Genomic DNA, 22205 nt, shown 5'->3' with positions numbered 1-22205 from the left:
GTCACCAATGTCCAGCGATGTTAATTTTTAAAATTTATATTTGCTTTATTCCAACCAGTTTTTGAATATTTGAACAACGTAAATAAATAGAGAACTTTGAATTGCAAACTTTAATAATTTGCACCATTTTTTTTTTGTCTGCCATATTGTTTGATAATTCACCATTATATCCTAAGAATAATGGAAATTTTATCGTGGTACCATTAGCGTACTATGTAAAAAGTGCATAGCAATCAAAGTGTTAACACTGTTATAAAACGTTGTGAAGGCAAAAACAGTGTGAAACCAAACATATGAAAACGATTATTTAATTCAAACGGTGAGCGAGGGAGCCACTGTAACGCCGCGTCGTTCAAAAAGATGGCGTCCGCGAAAATCACTATAGAAAGTCACTAGGCGCACCCTGCCTAAGAGGTTAAGTAGTTTACAAATTTTTATATCGCAATGTACTTTAGGAAACGTGTCAAACGTTTCGTTTTAGTTAATTCGTCACGCAAAGTTAACTAAGATGGAAGCTGTGGAATTGTTACTATAATAGAAATTAGGGTACTTTTTTAATTCGTTAAAAGATAGTTTATTCTTTACCGAACCGATGAGATATTCGCCAATTGGTCTTGGATAATTCGCAGGTAATAGAAGTCTGTGTATCGCCGTGCACTGAGTCAGCAGGCGTTACATAAACGTCGGAACAACACTTCCATAATAGAGTTAGCGAATCTTTGGGCGAATCCTGCTGGCCAACGGTCAATGTCAGGAAACGTGTTCGAGTATCACGTAAAGAACAAGAAATTGCCGGGGACAATGTTCCACTTCAAGGATATCTACTCTCCAGCGAGTGACGGAGACAGAAAAACAAAGAGAAACGACAGCTGTCAGATTCTGACCAAGCAGATACAGGGAGAATCGAATTTCGTTTACTCATCTCTCCAATTGGCTTTGTTAATTATAAATGAACATTGCAGTTTCTTATATAACAACTATCTTGAAATTCGATCGCCTCTTTGCCATTTTCAGTCATCTCTAGATCATAATTCACTTGGCTGAACCTATTTTAACACCTATTAACATCTACACAAGAGAAAACAATGTACAGAAAATAATATTTCTGATGTTAACAAAATTTGAAATAAGATTTTTGAACCTATTCAAATTATAGTTTTAACAGTCATTTTCAATCATCTCTAGATCATAATTCACTTGGCTGAACCTATTTTAACACCTATTAACATCTACACAAGAGAAAACAATGTACAGAAAATAATATTTCTGATGTTAACAAAATTTGAAATAAGATTTTTGAACCTATTCAAATTATAGTTTTAACAGTCATTTTCAATCATCTCTAGATCATAATTCACTTGGCTGAACCTATTTTAACACCTATTAACATCTACACAAGAGAAAACAATGTATATATGTACAGAAAATAATATTTCTGATGTTAACAAAATTTGAAATAAGATTTTTGAACCTATTCAAATTATAGTTTCAACAGTCATTTTCAATCATCTCTAGATCCTAATTCACTTGGCTGAAGCTATTTTAACACCTATTGACACCTATACAAGAGAAAACAATGTACATATGTACAGAAAACAATACTTCTGACGTTAATAAAATTTGAAATAAGATTTTTGAACCTATTCAAATTATAGTTTCAACAATCATTTCCAGTCCTCTTTAGATCATAATTCACTTGGCTGAACCTATTTTAACACCAATTAACACTTATGCAAGAGAAAACAATGTATATATGTATATGCAGAAAACAATATTTCTGAGGTTAACAAAATTTGAAATAAACTTTTTGAACCTATTCAAATTATAGTTTTAACATTCGTTGGTAAAACATTGAAAATAGATAAGAGACTCGTATAATATGTTTTATGACGTATATCGTTGCTCTATGGTCAATAACCAATTACCAATTGTAGTTTAACCATCTTCCAATTTTATGGGAACGTAAGTAACCATTTTCGAGCTAGTCGTGAGTGTTCTTTGACGAAGACAGGATTAATCGAAATAGACAGTCTACCAAGTGGCAGAAAATACCGAGGAAACCAGCGTGACAGTGTTCACGCTAATTCCTCGCTTCCCAGTCGTGCTTACAGGTAATTGTAAACTCCGAGGGAACTGCTGTTCACTGCGAGCCAAAGAAAAACGCAATTAGCTGCTCCTGTACCGCGACCAAGCTCCGCTGTTGTTTGCTGTTACGCCAGCTTCGTACGCGACAGCAAACTGTTTCGTGAGAATGGGTCTCGAGACTACTTTAAAGCGTTTTCCTTTCACAACTCGTGTCTTCGTGGCGAGTACCATTGAAGTAAACTTTAACTACCTCGAGAATTGCCGCCATCGTGACAGCAGAGGTATTTTGAAGAAGTCTATTTGGTTTTTCATTAAAAGCGCCCAGCCGAGGGTGATATTTTCCTGATACTTCTTCCCAGTCTACCTTTCCCGAAGTTCCTGTAATTATTTCCAGTTATACATTTTCGGCCTGCTTCCAGCTGAAGAGGAAATAAGACTCGGCAAGCTTCCCCGGGTGCACGCGCAGTCGGCGCATAATTCACAATTCCGTGTAATCACAAGTTCCCAAAAAGCCTGGCCCCGACGCTGCAAACAACGCAATTTTCAACAACACGTTAAAACAACTCGGGCACGATGCTACCAGCTATAAGTCACAATTATATCCAGCAACGTTCCACGTGGAAAGATAAAATTCCTCTCAGCAACGCTATATTTTCCTCGATCCTCCGTCCCTGCGTTCCAACATTTGCTAATGATAAATTTTAGCCGGAGTAATTCCTGAAATACAGCAGCACCACGTTCATTCGCTAGTGACAGTTCAAATAAGAGCCGAGACAAAGCTTCTCCTGGGAATCCTGTGACTCTGAAATCATGCAATATCCGATCCCCCTGTTCCAGGTAGTCATGCAATTTTTAATTCCTTCATTCCAATATTATCTCGGGCACCGTTATTAATGCTCCGAGCGATCTGGAAAAATAAAAAGCTTTATCAAAAGGATACCCAAGCCTGCCGCGTGCTCAGGAGCAGAGCCTATCGGTAGCCGGTGGCAGGAAAAGGCGTGCAGGCGTCGAGGAGGCGGCTGATCCAGCCACTCTGGTTGCGGATTTCGCAGGCAAGCAAATTCGCAACGGTGAATGTCAGACTACCAGCGATCACAGCCGGCACGTAACAAGGAAAAAAGGAGGCGGAAGTGCTCAAGGACCACGCTGATCGCGGAGTGGCTACCGCGTCGTCGATCATGGGGGGAACAGCGCCATCTCCACAGCGTGAATAATCGCCGGACGATCGCCACGCGACTGTGCACCCATTTCGTAACCTGCTTTTCAAATTTCCTCCTTCTGTCGCTTTCGTAATGGTCCTCTGATGTCGTAACTCGGCGTGCCCGGCTCGTTTCCAAACTGTGGGCCCCTTGCTTCTTACAAGGTTCCTCCGGAAGGTTACCAGGCCCCGCCATCCATAGTTTCCTGAACTCATCTGTGTCTATCGATGGATATTACTCTCCTATTTTTGTAGGTTTTCAAGTAAATAATTTTTCGAATTAAAATGCATTAAATCTAGAAATCCTGGTCCTCTGTAGCGATGTCGTAACCTGGTGTGCACGGTTGTCGAAACTGTGGGCCCATTGCTTTTTACTAGGTTCCTCCTGGAGGTTAAAACTCATCTGTGTCTGTCGATGGATATTACTCTCCTATTTTTGTAGGTTTTCGAGTAAATAATTTTTCGAATTAAAATGCATTAAATCTAGAAATCCTGGTCCTCTGTAGCGATGTCGTAACCTGGTGTGCACGGTTGTCGAAACTGTGGGCCCATTGCTTTTTACTAGGTTCCTCCTGGAGGTTAAAACTCATCTGTGTCTGTCGATGGATATTACTCTCCTATTTTTGTAGGTTTTCGAGTAAATAATTTTTCGAATTAAAATGCATTAAATCTAGAAATCCTGGTCCTCTGTAGCGATGTCGTAACCTGGTGTGCACGGTTGTCGAAACTGTGGGCCCATTGCTTTTTACTAGGTTCCTCCTGGAGGTTAAAACTCATCTGTGTCTGTCGATGGATATTACTCTCCTATTTTTGTAGGTTTTCGAGTAAATAATTTTTCGAATTAAAATGCATTAAATCTAGAAATCCTGGTCCTCTGTAGCGATGTCGTAACCTGGTGTGCACGGTTGTCGAAACTGTGGGCCCATTGCTTTTTACTAGGTTCCTCCTGGAGGTTAAAACTCATCTGTGTCTGTCGATGGATATTACTCTCCTATTTTTGTAGGTTTTCGAGTAAATAATTTTTCGAATTAAAATGCATTAAATCTAGAAATCCTGGTCCTCTGTAGCGATGTCGTAACCTGGTGTGCACGGTTGTCGAAACTGTGGGCCCATTGCTTTTTACTAGGTTCCTCCTGGAGGTTAAAACTCATCTGTGTCTGTCGATGGATATTACTCTCCTATTTTTGTAGGTTTTCGAGTAAATAATTTTTCGAATTAAAATGCATTAAATCTAGAAATCCTGGTCCTCTGTAGCGATGTCGTAACCTGGTGTGCACGGTTGTCGAAACTGTGGGCCCATTGCTTTTTACTAGGTTCCTCCTGGAGGTTAAAACTCATCTGTGTCTGTCGATGGATATTACTCTCCTATTTTTGTAGGTTTTCGAGTAAATAATTTTTCGAATTAAAATGCATTAAATCTAGAAATCCTGGTCCTCTGTAGCGATGTCGTAACCTGGTGTGCACGGTTGTCGAAACTGTGGGCCCATTGCTTTTTACTAGGTTCCTCCTGGAGGTTAAAACTCATCTGTGTCTGTCGATGGATATTACTCTCCTATTTTTGTAGGTTTTCGAGTAAATAATTTTTCGAATTAAAATGCATTAAATCTAGAAATCCTGGTCCTCTGTAGCGATGTCGTAACCTGGTGTGCACGGTTGTCGAAACTGTGGGCCCATTGCTTTTTACTAGGTTCCTCCTGGAGGTTAAAACTCATCTGTGTCTGTCGATGGATATTACTCTCCTATTTTTGTAGGTTTTCGAGTAAATAATTTTTCGAATTAAAATGCATTAAATCTAGAAATCCTGGTCCTCTGTAGCGATGTCGTAACCTGGTGTGCACGGTTGTCGAAACTGTGGGCCCATTGCTTTTTACTAGGTTCCTCCTGGAGGTTAAAACTCATCTGTGTCTGTCGATGGATATTACTCTCCTATTTTTGTAGGTTTTCGAGTAAATAATTTTTCGAATTAAAATGCATTAAATCTAGAAATCCTGGTCCTCTGTAGCGATGTCGTAACCTGGTGTGCACGGTTGTCGAAACTGTGGGCCCATTGCTTTTTACTAGGTTCCTCCTGGAGGTTAAAACTCATCTGTGTCTGTCGATGGATATTACTCTCCTATTTTTGTAGGTTTTCGAGTAAATAATTTTTCGAATTAAAATGCATTAAATCTAGAAATCCTGGTCCTCTGTAGCGATGTCGTAACCTGGTGTGCACGGTTGTCGAAACTGTGGGCCCATTGCTTTTTACTAGGTTCCTCCTGGAGGTTAAAACTCATCTGTGTCTGTCGATGGATATTACTCTCCTATTTTTGTAGGTTTTCGAGTAAATAATTTTTCGAATTAAAATGCATTAAATCTAGAAATCCTGGTCCTCTGTAGCGATGTCGTAACCTGGTGTGCACGGTTGTCGAAACTGTGGGCCCATTGCTTTTTACTAGGTTCCTCCTGGAGGTTAAAACTCATCTGTGTCTGTCGATGGATATCATTCTCCTATTTTTGTAGGTTTTCAAGTAAATAATTTTTCGAATTAAAATGCATTAAATCTAGAAATCCTGGTCCTCTGTAGCGATGTCGTAACCTGGTGTGCACGGTTGTCGAAACTGTGGGCCCCTTGCTTTTTACTAGGTTCCTCCGGAAGGTTAAAACTCATCTGTGTCTGTCGATGGATATCATTCTCCTATTTTTGTAGGTTTTCAAGTAAATAATTTTTCGAATTAAAATGCATTAAATCTAGAAATCCTGGTTCTCTGTAGCGATGTCGTAACCTGGTGTGCACGGTTGTCGAAACTGTGGGCCCATTGCTTTTTACTAGGTTCCTCCGGAAGGTTAAAACTCATCTGTGTCTGTGGATGGATATTACTCTCCTATTTTTGTAGGTTTTCGAGTAAATAATTTTTCGAATTAAAATGCATTAAATCTAGAAATCCTGGTCCTCTATAGCGATGTCGTAACCTGGTATGAACGGCTCGTTGTCAAAACTGTGGGCCCCCTGTTTCTTACAAAGATCCTCCGGAAGGTTACCAGGCCCCGCCATGCATCGTTTCCTGCACTCATCCGTATCTGTCGATGAATATGATTATCCTCCAATTTTTGTGGGTTTTTAATTACATAATTTTTCGAATTAAAATGCACCAAGTCTGGAAGTCGAGGACTGGAAGTCACGAATCTTGGGAAATTTGCATGCAACGAATTTCGTGTATTTTTGGACAATTCTAAAAGCCAGAGGCTTGGTATTTACTCGCTCTTTGAAGATTCGTTTTTGACTCGCCTTGGTCCAAAGAACTTTTGTCCTCGCTTGTCATTTTGCATTCGAATTTCTGTTCCCCTGACGTCACTTGCTCGAAGAAACTATCGAACACGAAATTAACGCAGGAAAGAGCTTTTCTTAATAAAGAAGCTGTTTTATTTATTTATTTTGTTTGTTTTATCGTTTGCCTGTTTTCCCATGGATTAAGTAGAGGGATTACAATGGGGGTCTGTCATGAACGTCGAGTAGAATTAAATTTTTGGAGAATAAAATCGGAAATTTTGAATCATGGTAATATATAATTGTACAAAATGTGAACTATAAACTGGAGGCTGGTTCAATATATTTATCATCAGCTGGTTGTATTTTTGCACGTGTTATGCAATCTACGCACCCAGGACGTTTCTTAATCACCGTGATTGCAGAAGAATGGAATTCCTTTAGCATATTGATTTATTTGTCATCAAGACATTCCTCAGCCACACTTCCTCGTTTCGTTATTCTCCATTTAATAAATGTGCATATTTATTTATGTATCGTTAATGTATTATGTAATTCGATAGCATGTAATATCGCCATTAAAAAAAAAAAAAAATTTCTCTTCCTCTTTTATAATTAGTTCAGTGACCAGATATATAATCTCATTCTTCCATTTTATTGACTACGTTGCGCTGAACTTCTTTATTTCTATTTCGACGTAATTTTATTTTCAACGGTATTGTTAAATTTTGAATACTTAATTGGCATTAACTGTTACGTAATTACTTTGTACAGTTATCGAGGCGTTCCTTAAACGAAAGAGATTTTTAATTGAACGAAACGTGAATAATATGTTAATAAATATCGACATTGGTCTTATCAAAAATTTCGTCCCAATTTGATAATTTTTTACTTACAAACTGAAGAAATTTATTCATTTTCACGATTTCCAAAAAATTGTAAATTCGATTTCGATTAATTCCTCTGCTTTCGTACGCGTAAGAGAAAATTACGCTTTCTTGATGGAAAATATTCCTCGGTGGGTAAAGGTTAACATTAACATACTTTCCAAGTTTTACACCGGTCGAGAGGAAAAGTACGCCTTTTATGGACGCTCAGACAATGCGCCGATCGGTTCTTGCAGCAAGCTGCCATTTCCTTTCGTCGATTTCCACCATGGAAAAGTGAAACTACTTCATAACTTTATGTCTTCTTACTTCTTTCACAACAATGACGTAGTTCATTTTCAATTTGTTTGAAACAGATATCAGAAAATTAATTTCAGCTCACCCACTGATTCTATTAATGATACCAGATACTACTGGTATTGAGATGATTAAATATCACTGGTGATATAAATTTGGTGATATCAATTGATGAAGTTTTAATTTCCTACTACAGTGAGTACAAAAAATATTTGCACACATTCATGTTCGTTAATAAAATATTGTTTTATAGGGCTTCGAATTTCATTTCCATGCCAGTAATATTTTATAATCCCATGAAAGTACTCTCAGATGACAGGAAATTTATTAAATTTCTTGATATTTTCAATGTTTTCAACTTAGTTTTCTACTTCCGTACTTCAACTTTTATATTCATTGAATCACTGATTTAATCAGCAAGTCTTTGCTATAATAGGGGTAACGATGTGCATATACTTTTTATACTAGTGTCTACGATATTCTATTGCTTACTGCTAACACAACACTGTTATATTAATAAGCAATATCTTTATAATAGCACACTACATTTTCTATATATTGCAATATAAATAACTAATGCTCCAATTATATAAAACATGAATACAATTTGATACTAAAATAGGCAATAAACTGATAAAAATATTCTGCAACTCTAAGATTGCCAAAGATACTTGTATAAAACACTACCTACATTAATATTTCATATCACTAACAACTTTACGTGTTTTCATACTATTCCTACTACTAATACATACTTGTAATAATGATTAGAATTACAAGTACTAATCTTATTATAATCCTCGCAGAAATAACAAAAATATATATATCAGTTATCTAAGCGTGACTGAGTATTGTGTTTCGTTGCAAATATTAATACCATAAAATCTCTGCTATATTAGTTTCTAAATATATTAAGTGTCTGCATCAAGCATCAAGTGAATAATATTTCACAAAGTATTGGAAGCATTTTATCGCAAGAAATATTGAAAAATATAAAATATCAGAGAAAAATATAATATTGCACCTAAATGTTTCAAATCATTCTATTATATCTGAATAATACAGAATGAATCATTTTCTAATAAAAACACAAAAGAATGCTTCCTCCTATTTCTCAAACACAAGCCAATTTTGCCTGTCTAAAAATCGATTCTCTATACCTCGACCATGATATAGTCGAACTGCCGCTGAATCTGCGAGGCGGACCAACGTGGACGGTAAAAACTGGTCGAGCGAGTGCGCCAAGTAAACGCCATTCCTTCCTAGCGTTCTCGTGTCCTCGTAAACCGAGGACGTCTCTTCCCGTTTCTAACCATCTAACGTTCCAACGTCTTTTTAACATTAGAAACTGAAATCGAGTTGAATACTTAAAAAGCCGTAATTGTTTCATAGACAAAACTTGTGGTTCCATTTTGAAAGACAAATGCACTTCAATATAATCACCGTTTATAAATGTTCGAAATCGAAATTAACAATTTTGATATAATAAAAAGAATAATTTATAAAGACAGTATAGCTGATACTATTCGTTACGTAATACGAACATGTTTCGCGTAATTATCAAACTCATGGTTTAATATGCTAATTTTTAATTCGTATAGAAACACATGTCATAGACGGCACATGACAATCTGCATAGGTTAGAAAATTTCGTGTCAACGGCATGAGTATATCGAGGTCAATGATCTTTGCTAAATATTGCATGCAAATGTCGATTGTATGAGTATCCTACCTTGTTTCGTCGTAGGATATCGTTGACAGGCGATTAAAGAATGTTTGCAACAGGCTGTCGTTAATTGATCACCACTTTTTCGCACTTTTTACAAATTTACACCACTAGTTCGATTTTTCAACGGCCGCCAAGTAAAACTGTGGCGCCATCTACCGATGAAATTGGGTATACGAGTAACACTACGGTCTGTCAGATGGCGTCACGGGACACACGTTTTAAGCGCGACTTTATAAAACTTTATTAAAGTATTCGAACTTTTTTCTTTTTTTTAATCAATCGCATATAAACAATTAGGCACAAAATAACAAATATTATCAAGTAAAATCTAGCAATTATACAACACGAGTAAAATTCTTAAGATAAATCAGATGAATTTATATTATTAACAGTAATTAAAATCACCTATTTACATTGTCGCAATTTTTCGAGTGGTAACCTTAAAAAATATTCCCCAGAGATACACTTTCGCGTTATGCGACAGAAAGAGATAGAAACGAGGCGAAGGAAAAGAGCTTATATTCATCGAAAATAGCACTCCGGATGAGAGACAAAAATATGATAACCCTCGATCGAAGTAGTCGTTTCATTTAAGGCCATCATTGCCAATAAACAGCAGGGAATTTCGCGTCGATATCTCTAGCGAAATATCTATTCTCGTCGGAATAAAATCGACCATTTCGTCAATCGACTTTTCGCATCTGTTCTTTCCAAATCCTCTCAAACTTTATTCCTCTATTTTACACCTAACCTAAACCGTTTTAAAAACGAAGAAAATCTTTGTTTCATGGAAACCATTACAGATGAACCATCGAGATCGTACGATGCAGCCGAAATTGCAGCCCGACTAAAATTGCAAGCTGCATGGCGGAGTATAATCGGCAACCTGGCGGTCGAGTTGCGAGCACGAGGTGCCCTTATCTGACCGTGATAACATGGATCGCGATAAGGTAAGGTAAAGTACGTCCTGGCACCCGCACCTCGAACCAGCCCGATATCGTGCGACCTAAATTCGCGAGCCTCACGTTGGTCATCGACTTTGCCTGTTTTCCACTACCATCGAACACCTGTTTTCACTACTATAAATTACTCCTGACTCTGTTATCGAAATTTTCCGGAATATACAGAGAACAATTAAATGGTGCTTATTGCAAAGCAAAATTATTTATGGTACTTTTGTAATTAGAGAAATTAATTATTAATAATTAATTTTGGATAACTTTTTTTTATTAATACTTTGGATTGTAATGTCAAAATTTGTTTTTTTTTCTTTTTCTTTTTTAACGAGAGATTTTTATTTTGCAAAAATAATTTTTATATCAGTAGAAATGTGGAATCGAAGAACTTATAATTTGAGTGATTGGAAATTGGTAATCTATTAGTAACTTGGGACTTGGTGATTTATTAATACTGCGCATTTTATCGTTAAAACAACTCTGCCCATTTTTAACGAGTGAATCATCGGAAATATTTTATAGAAATTGTTTTGCATCACTAGAAATTTAAAATTTTTTGAACCAATTATTAATCTTCAACAATATATCTACAAAATTTATATACATTGAAGCGATATTTAAAAACATGGTCTGTAATTATTAATTCATGGAATTTATAAATCCTAGAACACAATTTTTTCGTTTATCAAAATAATTTATGTTCTTTAATGTAATTGTGGAAAATTTGGTTATCTTGGTTTGTAAATCGATCTAGTTATAGGAAAATCGAACTATGACAAGATCTGTTTCTTAACGAACAGTACAAGTTCGTAACCAGTTCGCCACAGGAACTTGGTCTATCACAACCTCTAAGGCAGTCTCGTTTCCGGAAGCACCGGACCTCGCGTGTTACCACGTAAACACGCTAGAAAATAGGCCGATCCCTCTCCGTTGAGGCTTACCGACGGAGGAAGGAGGGAAGCTCGTCTAATTCCCCAGAGACATCGATCGACCTGTAACCAGCGATCTACGACGAAAGTGCCAACTTAACGAAACGGAAAACTTCAAGAAATATTCACTGCATTTCTCCTTTCATAATTTCGAAATTTTTCTTTGTAATAAATAACCTTTACCTTAAATCAACAAAAATATACAAAATGATTTTTGCTAAATTGGAATTGAAATTTTATTAAACATAAAATATAAATAAATATAGTTTTATTGTTCTCGGTAATTTTGTTTGATTAAATAAGAAAGAAGAGGAATATGAAAAAGTTAGGCTGTTATGAACCGCAGAAAATTGTTCCTAACCTATATTGCGATCAATCGGAATAAATAACTATTCGACGGAGTTTCTAATATTTCTAACCAACCAGCGGTTTATCGGTCAGGACAGATAAGAAAAAATTCCACAGAAGCACGCGTCCGATGTGAATCATCGCGAAAATTCGAGCTAGCGCTCACGATTTCGATTGGCCACGGGCTGATGTGGGTCAGGCATAGCCCGTACAGATGATACGCCGATAGCGTTCCTGATAAGCGAAGCGACTGACTGATTACGCACCGACGACCTACATCAACGCCACACGCACACGTTTCTTCGTTGCTCTCCAACGATAACTTTACTTTTTTTTCAATCCCCCAGAGCCTCCTTTTTTTCAGTCAAAAGATAACAGAGAGCAGGCTGTGTTATCAATTTGATTCGATACTTTTCCCCTTCTTCCTCCTTTCTTTGCTGGACCATGACCACCCAAGCCCAAGCAAAGTGATATAATGAAGATTCATTTGTAGATTGAATTGGGTTTATAGAACTTAAGTAGGAATTGAAAACATTGGTTATATTAGAGATTATCAAAAGTTAAATATGTTTTTGATTACGTAGGCCTAAATTGAATATAATTTTTGAAAAATAGTTCACGTTAGAAAAGTGATTTCAAGAAGACAAGTTTAATTTAGTACAGATTCTACGCTAAAGCCTGTTTAAAGTTCTGACATAAGTGTGTAACATATACAGAAGCGTACTGAAACTTTAGGTTCTATAAGGAATAAGATATAAATACAGAAGAGGATTCTATAAAGCATTGATAACAAGATTTCTACAGTTGGAATAAGATAAAAAATGTCATCTGTTCTACAGTTCTATGATACTTACTGAAGAATCACTTTACCTTTGCCAAACAAAAACTATAACAAAGTAAATGCTTTGACAGCAGAAAGAAGTACTAACAGCGTAGAAATATATAGAAAAAGAAAAGTAATTTTATTAAAAATTCAAGAGTCTCGAACAAAAATGTACAGAATGGTAAGAACAGTAGTTCTCCTAAGAATAAATGTAGCTATATGTGAAAGAAATTGCCAACAATCTCAAGTTTACTTATTCCACGTTATTAAGTAAACCATTTCCCTCAAAAGCTTACGAGACCTGCACAATTTAAAGTCACAGATAGCAAAATCCTCCTAAAATCTAACAATTTGTCACCATTAAGCATGGTATTATAAAAGAGCATTCTGAAAACAGTTACGTAAACACTATAACTTTATTACAGAACATTTTCAAGGCAGATCCCATCAGTATCAGTTAATCTTCAATTTAACCAAACATTATAGTACCTACAGTGTAATCAAAAAAGGATCTCCTGTTTTTAATGAAAGAAAGAGAACAAGGCAGGATCTATTAGGGCACAGTGTGCAATGCGGATTTGAGGTTACATAAGAGAATGAGCCACAGAGAAGAAAGATAAAAATACATGGGGGAAAGGTGCAGGAGGCGAAGAGAGAAAGCGGAGGGCCAAGTGTTTGCCACAGTATAGAGAGAGGAGTCGCCTCCTCCGGCTGTCTCGCTGATAAGCAGCTGATAAGTGAACCGCTGGTAAATATAGAACGTCCCGATGCTCTCTCCTCGGTCACGTTGCGTATCGACGAGATGTCTGCTCGCCGGTGTGCGGATATGTCAACGATACGTGTTCTCCTACGTGCTCCTATCGAGCATTGAAATTGCGTTGCGACGCCACACGTTCCCACTTAACCTCTACTACTGATTTTACCATTTTTCCACCAAGAAATATTTCCATGATCACCTTGGATATGATGATTGACAGAGATTAAATGTTTTGAAAGGTTCTGCAAGTGATTTTCATTAAATACTTGTTCTCCAGTTGTGTTAAAGGTTATGAAGGTAGTTATTGATGTTGCAATTGGTTAAATATAATATGATCTGGTGTTAGTTTTAAAAAGTATAGAGAGTTTCTAACCAGTGGTATAGATTTTGTGTTGTTGTCCTGGTTTAGTTTGCAATGACGCAGGTGAAGATTGGTTAATCAAGTATGTCGACACTGTAATTGATGAAGTATAGATACCTGAAGTAATAAATATCTTATTGACATTAAATTATTAAGTATAAAAGTCATGTTGCTGATAAAAACAACTATTCCTATGCATTGACGTAAAGAATTCTACATAATTTTAATCCTTTTTATATTACACTGGTAATTATATATTACTTATTACAATTAAAATTATTATAATATGCATTTTTGTTACTCAGCTTATTTATTACTGTTTTATCACGTTCATAGTTCCTTTCTTTTCAATTATCTATGTAGATATTTTATACTGAATCAATTCACGTTTTCCAAGAGGAAATAAGATAAGTTCTTGCAACTGATGTGGAAGTATGATTTGTACATGAATAGATGTCAAATGCAAGTGCAAAACCGGAGGTTGGAGATGTACTTCCATTTGCGTGGTCCCCGGCTTGCAAAGCCCCACCAGAGCTTTCGCGAACGGCCACCTCCAGCGTGACTTCCGGTTCTCTAAACCGGAGGCGGATACGGACCGGAAGCACCAACGGAAGGTCGCCGGAAGTGTCATCGAAGGACATTGTGCAACTGCTTTCAAGATTGCAAGCGTAATTTTCACCGAACAACTAAAAGATCGCGTATAACTCCCCGTTTTCAATAACAACGCCACTTTCTTCGAACATTGTTGCATTTAATACTCCACCATATTCCTAATGCTCATTGACATTAAACGAGCCGTTTTCTTCGATAAAAAGAGGTTAGGAAAGTTGATATTTATGAAAATAACATTCTATCGACACACTTTCAACGATCCAACGACTAACGATGATTTTCATATCCAAAACGAATCTCGCATAACCTCAACTTTCTGATAAACTTGTTTGAATGGAAAATTGCGCACGATCTATTCAACGTTCGCAGCAGATCTCAAAATTCCATCATACACGAAGAGATGTTCAAATCTCTAAAATAACACAAAAACGCGATCAAGAAGTCCACATATAAATCCCGCAAATTATTTCCAACTTAAAACCCCATCACCCAGCCAAGGCTACCAAACGAGCAACATCAAAAGTCCACTTGTTACAGCAAAAAGGGAGACCTAACCTAAGCAAGGAGGCATTATAAAGAAAGAGGTTGCCATGCAAGGGATAAACAGCACGAAATAACCGGATACCAGGAGCAGACCTTTCGCGCAAAAACGGCTCACGTTCAACGATGGAAAATTAAATGGTTCGACGCGTGTATGCGTGTCTGCGCGAGTCAGAATAATAATTATATGGGCCAGTGCAACCGATGCGTGGGAGGAACCGTGGCAGCCCGACATATTGTCATTAACCTCGTCCCATCAGCGCAGTTTCACGCTCACGGAGGCACGCACACACGTATACGCTGCGGCGCGAGTGCATTTACGTAACTGTTGCACTAATCTGCCGTATGAATCGATATCATGCGACAATTCGCTGATCGTCTCTCAGGTATCGATGCGTAAAGGCTGCTGGTTGAAAATCAGGCGAAAGCTCGTGAGCTTTGGGATGGTGAGTGGCGAAGTAAATTAGAAAGCTGCAGGTGAGTCCTACGTTTTCTGCTATTCATATGTCATCGTGCATTACTGTCTCTCAGTATTTTGAGTATTTCCTGTATTTTGAGAATTTTAACAAGGGTACGAATATTTAATCATATATATGAATCAATAATAATTGGATTACGAATTTAAATTAATTATTCAGGAGTTATATATCGTCCTACGTCATTGTTTCTCAACATTTTGAGTATTTTGAGAATTTTAACAAGGGTACGAATATTTAATAAAATATATGAATCAATAATAATTGGATTACGAATTTAAATTAATTATTCAGGAGTTATATATCGTCCTACGTTATTGTTTCTCAACATTTTGAGAATTTTAATAATATATGAGTATTTAATAAAATATATGAACCAATAATAATTGCACTACGAATTTGAATTAATTATGCAAGAGTTTGGCAATAATATAGTAAAATTAATAATAAAGGTTCTTTGAAATAGAGCAGTATTGTTGTATTGTAAAATAATACATTTCTTAAAAGCAATATTTTTTGAAAATAAATAAACGAATAGAAATGGAATTAAAGTAATGCGATTATGATAAATAATATTTAGCTAGGCTAACAATGAGTCTAAAATATAAAGAAATTTGTGAGTTAAAGAATCACTTTTCCTTTAAAATTTTTAATTTTATGAGATAGATATATTTAGAATATATTTATCCATATATTACATTGAATATAATTTCTATTAATTTACAATATACATACAAAAAAGTGTTGTATACTACTGCACATAGATAACCACTATACACAAAACATTAATTAATATACATACATGAAACGCATATCTAGTTTCATTTAGATAAATTATCTACAGATAAAGTTACTGAAACTTATTTAAATTTGTGCATTTCCCTACCGAATCATGGAAACATTTCTCCTTCATTCGAGAAATTATATTCGACCAATAATACGTCGAGTTACAGTCAGAATATTCCGATCAACAGAAAATGGCGGAATAAATTAATCAATTTCCGACATGAAAGAAATCCTCCCCCAAAATTACATCCTCGAGTTCCCAAAAAAAGGTTCCCGTGGCCAAACGAACCCTCCTAAACCACTCCGAGAATAACCTAACCTAAACGCTCGTCACCTAAACAACAACAGATCGAAGAACATAACCTAAAATCGAGAAACACGTTCCATGGACGATGAACACTCTGAAAACGTAACACCAGTCAGCACCATCGATCCCTACCAGCGAGCAAGTCCGAAAACAAGCATCAGAACGGATGTCTCCTAAAAAAGAGCGAAAGGTAGCCGGGCAAGCATCAATTTCCCAGCCGATCCCCGACTCTGACGTCTCGGAGAACGCATAAGCTCTAAATAACGCGCAGTATACACGTTACTCTATCTGGTAGTATTAACCTCGCCTGCAGTGTGTGTGTGCACGACCGCCAACACACATTGCACACACGTGTTGGTCGCTTCCATTGGCACGTGTGAGTGGAGCCACTGTGCATGTTGCTCACACGAACCGTGTGCACCGCGCACGCACACGTTCGTGCATCGCCACTCAAGGCCGTATCTGCATCCTGCTGCAATTCACACAGCACCACCCGCTATTAGCCGGTGGAAAATCCGCCGTGGGTTCTCAGACGCGTTCCGGGGCCGTGGAAAAAAGGGAAACGCGACTGCCTATGCACAGGTGACTTCGCCTGGGGAGCTCCTCATTTTCCGCGGAACAAATTTCCTTCTTTTCCATCTTCCACCATCGTCCGTGTCTTTTTTAGCCTCTCTGTCTATGGCGATTCTCGTCTCTTTTTCCCCCCCATCGAATTTTTCACTCGCGTCGTTCCCTTTCTTTTTGCAAATGGCGAAAGACGACGTTGAGAAATTTGTCATCCGAATTTGTAGCACGACATGTGCAGAAGGAAGGTTTTTTCGAATAAAGTAGCGTTATACCGTTTTCGGAGGATCGAAATGGATTCCACGTATCATGGGTGGCTAAATTCCGCGGAAATTTCACGGTTTGGTGGGGGGAATAGTTTCGGAACTGGCCAAGTCGAGGAGTTCCATTTTTATGAGCCACGATCGCCATAAAGATCCACAGATAACACGTCCCTCGCCGAAAGGTGTACATTATGGAAATGGTTGGAAATTTTTGCGGGTTACGTTTATCTACGAATGGCCGACGCAGTGATGCGGGTCCAATCGGCAACACCCGCGAACGAAATACCCATATCGCGCGAAAAACCGCTTAGAACCCTTTCGATAATGGGCTCCATTTCGTAATCAATGTCGCAGCCCACATAACTGCGGCTAAATGGGACACGATGTAAATTGGTACGGGGCATGTCGACGGCTATCTTCTCCGCTTTACGCGGCTATCGACTGCTAGGGAGAAGCAAATGTCCCTAGGCTAGCTTGCGCCTCGAAAATCCCTCGTAATTCATCAACGTATCTTATCCGGCGCTTATAAATCTTTCCTCGAGGATCGCGAATGATCGAATTAGACCCCTTATCGCGACAAAAAGGCGCAATGCAATGGGATTTATTAAAAAGAAGAAGGACAGGAGGGGGGAAAAAGGAAGGGAAGAAACGGAAGTTCTAAGTGGAAAGTCGAGTTCTACTGATAACGGCTGATTATCGGGGGCATAATTTATCAATGAAACGAGCTGGCGTGCGACTAATTGACAAAGAACGAAAGCAAAAGGATGAATCAGCGTGGCGAGGCGAGCATCTCGCGGCAAAAAAATTCAAGCGTTTCTCGCGGCAGGCGAAGAAAAGTTATTACGGTGGCAATCGATAACTTAGCCTAATAAAACGACAGCTCGGGGCCGGCACACGTAACCCCAGCGGAGGAACAGGGGTGAAAAAGTTGCACCCTGCACAAGGTAAAAGCAGCCAATTAGCACATGTCGCTGGGCAGAGAAATATAACATTCAACCCTATTTTTAAAACGCTTCGAGACACAACGCCACACTCTCATTAACCACGGGATCAGCTGGCTCTGCTGTCAGAAAATTCGAGAACCAACGTTACCTCCTCTTACATTTCCTTTTACATTTCCATCTCGGCGAACCAAGAAGCTGAATGTCACGTTTAATTAAATTTCTTCGCCATTTCGATTTTATGGAATACGAATTTCCAATTGCTTTTCGAACGCGTGTAATTCTCCGACGGAAGTTACGTTTATTCGACTACCACGCGGTGGTATTCGACGTGGAATTTAATTTGTTCGATATTATAATAAAATTAGACGGGCAGGAGAGTGAAGAGATTATTTTTAAAGAGGTTATTTTTAAAGGGAAGCCGATTCGCTCGATTTTGCAGGAAGGATATCGTGGAAGAATTTGCTTTGGCAATTTATCAGATATCGACAAGGTTGATCTTCGCTAAGTAATATTTCTCTGTGTTCCCCGGGCTGTTTATCTGACCAAGAATTTCGTTTGTTCACGACGAAAAGGAGCGAAGAGGTTAAGCCGGCCTTATTAAGGTCTCATTTGGCGGACGAATTTCCTGAATGCGGAAACCAAGGCTGAATCTCCTTCTGACAAACTGCGTCTCGTATTCATCTTTGTTCCTCCTTTGTCCGGCTGTTAGAAAAGGTCTTGAAAAAATTCCGCCCTCGACAGATAGCAGGCAGTCTCGAGAATCCGCAGGTCGCATTTATTCCCTATCTTAAGCGATTTTAATGAATGCAACGATGAAACGTGACGATGAAATTCATAAATTAAACGTCTCTTTAAATATCCGAGATAAAACGCGTAGTTTCGAATTTTCTCAAACGAAAAATTTCCAATCCCCTATATGTCCCTAAATAGACTCTCCATCTCCCTAGATCTACCGTACCGACAAAGTTCGATACGTCAACTTAACCTCGTAATTAACTTTACAATTACGCGACATTAAAATTTTACTTGTTCACGAAAGACGATTATAATCGATCACAGTCTGTTAAGTTACAAAGAAATTCATGAAATTAGGAAATTAGTTGAGGTTAGGAAATATCGTTGTTTACGATCGATTTATGAGCTATATACGTGTTATTAAACGCAAAGTATAAGAATAAAACATGTTTTTTAAATATCAGATATAAGACGCGTAGTTCCGTATTTTGTCAGTTGAAAAACTCCCTATAAATTCCTATACAAATTCTCCATTTCCCTAGATCTACTATACCGAGAAAATTCGATACATCAATCTAATTTTATAATTAATTTCATAATCGTGTACAATTAGAATTTTATTTATCTACGAATCGCAGTCTGTTAACTCAAGAAAAATTGTATATTGTATAAAATAGGAAATTGGTTAGGGTTACCAAGTGACAAGTTTTTCCAATCGATTTCAGCGCTGTACGCAGTTCAAACAATACGTTTTATCTATTCCAAATAAAACGTGACAAACAAGTATATAACATCTATCTCACAAATGGAGCAATTATCATAATTATCAATACCCATATATAATTACTCGACAAACAACGATACATTCCGTAACTCGAGAAACCTAACCTAAAATCGAATCCAATCGATCATCCTAACCTACAAATACCCGCAGCCCAGATCGTCAGAAACACGAACTATATTCAATTCTGTTACGTTAAAAATCCACCAAATTTGAATCATATACTTTCAAAAGTACGAAGTATATTATGCTGTCCATAAAAACCTCTATAAGTAATCCAAAATTTTTTTAAAACTTTCAAAATAGAGAAAAATGCCTGTTTCAGAGTGATCACATTTTTTTACTGAAATTGGCATACCTTGCAGCACTGTACATTTATAACGATAAAAATCAGCTAATATTTAATGCAATATTACTGAAGTGTGGTTCTTCAGCTATATGCTCGCGAAAAAATTCGCTAAACATTTATATTTTAACCGTTGTGACGGGATTGTATTTACCGAAACCTTTCTTTTTCTCGCATTTTTGGTTATATGAAGTACAATGATTCCTTTCCTAACCCGTTGATCCACACGATGACCACGGTTGAGAAAATTTCCGAGACCTCGACAACAATGTCCACCCCCGGGAGCGTGTGGCCAGCTTATCGGCGGCGCCCATCGTGGCTGTATCGCGATCGTCGTCAAACGTGCCTCCGCCTGGAAGCTTCGCGTGCATCGACGCCAGCACGCGAGAACGGTGCAGTATGGCAGTAGTGCAAGCAATCACTTGGATTGACGGAAGTGGACACGAGAGACACAACGGCCGCGGCGGGGGGAGGACCGGGGGGCAGGAGGAGGCGGCCGGAGAGGCAGGGGAAGTCTGCGTGAGAGGAGAACGTGGCCGGTGACGTCACATCCGGTAGCCGGTCGACGTTTCACTCTCTTTTTCTCGCAGACCGCGCGACCGACAGAAAGAAACGCGAACGCGTGCACTGAATTCCTCATCCGCCTCGCGTTCCACGCTCATGCGTCTTCGGCCAGGATTTACACGCGTGATTTATGCCTCGAGGCTTCGAAGGCCGGAGGCCCGTTTCGAAGTTGCCAGTCACACCGAGACCTCGTTCCAAAATGGCACCTCAGTTTCCACGATTCGACCGGAGAGGGCTCCTGTTTCGGCTTCTGGTATCGAGGGATGACGACAGATGGCTTCAGTGGCGGCGCAGGGAGTAATGCACGAGACCACACTCCGACATCTACGTACTTCGTCTAAAAGCTTCCTCTCTTTCGGGACTATTGTGACCGGCGAGAGTATTCGAGTCGACATTACAGGAACTATTCTAGATTCAACGGTGGACGTGACTAGCGATTAACAGACAACGATTCTAACGATTAAGCTGTAAATCAAGCAGGAATCAAGGAGGAACGAGGCTCTAACGATCAACCTGTGGCGATCATCGTTCAAGCATTCGCCACCAGAGGGAACGAAGAGGAACGAATTTTTCTTGCCTCGGCGAATCCTCCGATTCCTATATATACAAATTCCAGACCTATATATATGCAAATTCCTATTTCAAGATTCCTATATATACCAATTCCAGGGCATGCTAGGAAGGCCTTACTGACGAATTCACTATCAGGCCCCATAACAAAACGAAGAAAACGCCATCGCAACACGAGGACACCACAGCCAACATCAACGGTGGGCAAGGACCTCATAAATCTCATATTACCTAATCCCTGAATAGATATTCAACTCTGTTTAACACTATAACTACCGATCTTTAATGGGCACCGAACTGTAACCTGCACAGATTATAGTAATCTCAGCGAGTAAGACGAATACGAGTGAATATATCGATTATAGTTCTTTCTTAATACGAGTTGCTACCAATTTTATTCCTAAAGCAGGTGTATGTGTTCGGTGGTTGCAAAAAGGAAAATTCCGGGACCAGTCATTTTGACCGGGTTGGTAGTTCTAGCGTTAAAGAGGTATCGAATTAATTCGCGTGTCTAGTTTCGAGTTTGCCACGATTCTCGCTGAACAGTCGCTACCCTGTAAACTGTCATAGGTCTGCAAAATGCAGTCCGCCATATTTAAAATCCGCCGCAGAGAAAGCTGGAATGTCTTGGACCACCTGTCCGGTGGTTATCTGAAAAGCACATGGAGACTGAACTGCAATAAAGCTTGCACTTACCTATCTTACTGTTGGGACTGTAAGGATCGTAGCTGCTGGTACTCATAGGGCTGGCGTACCCGTTGTTGCTACTGGGCTGCTGCTGCTGGTGGGCCAGGGGACTGGAATGGGCCAGCGGCGGCTGTTGTTGCTGAGACTCGGCTAGCTGTTGCTGCGGATTCGTGTAGACCACGTGCTGGCCCTGCAGTGTGGCGGACGGTGAACCGGGGCTGTTCGCGGCCAGCCAGTCGTCCGGTCTGGCGCTTTTGTTGCCTGCCGTGATCCCAGCGAACAGGCCACCGGCCGCAGTCACCGGCCCGGTGACCGACGAGGGCGTCGTGGACGTCCCAGCCAGGTGTTCAGGCGTCTCGGCCTTGACCAGTGTCAAGGACGCCGTCCCGGCCACCACGGACGCGATCGCCCCGACG

At 39.0% G+C, this 22205-nt stretch overlaps 1 protein-coding gene across 1 annotated transcript in view; it reads right to left on the bottom strand.

Annotated features, from left to right (window-relative positions):
- Positions 1-22205, bottom strand: part of Ecr (ecdysone receptor) — a 195420-nt gene that overhangs the window by 80251 nt on the left and 92964 nt on the right. Inside the window, exon 3 of the mRNA XM_017897019.1 lies at positions 21799-22205. Coding sequence (XP_017752508.1) covers positions 21799-22205 — 407 coding nt within the window. The remainder of the gene's footprint in view (positions 1-21798) is intronic.

The sequence above is a fragment of the Eufriesea mexicana genome, unplaced genomic scaffold (genome assembly GCF_001483705.2).
Source record: "Eufriesea mexicana isolate 0111107269 unplaced genomic scaffold, ASM148370v2 scaffold440, whole genome shotgun sequence".
NCBI lineage: Eukaryota > Metazoa > Arthropoda > Insecta > Hymenoptera > Apidae > Eufriesea > Eufriesea mexicana.
Note: the sequence above shows the minus strand (reverse complement) of the source record. Positions and strands in the feature narration are given on the sequence as shown.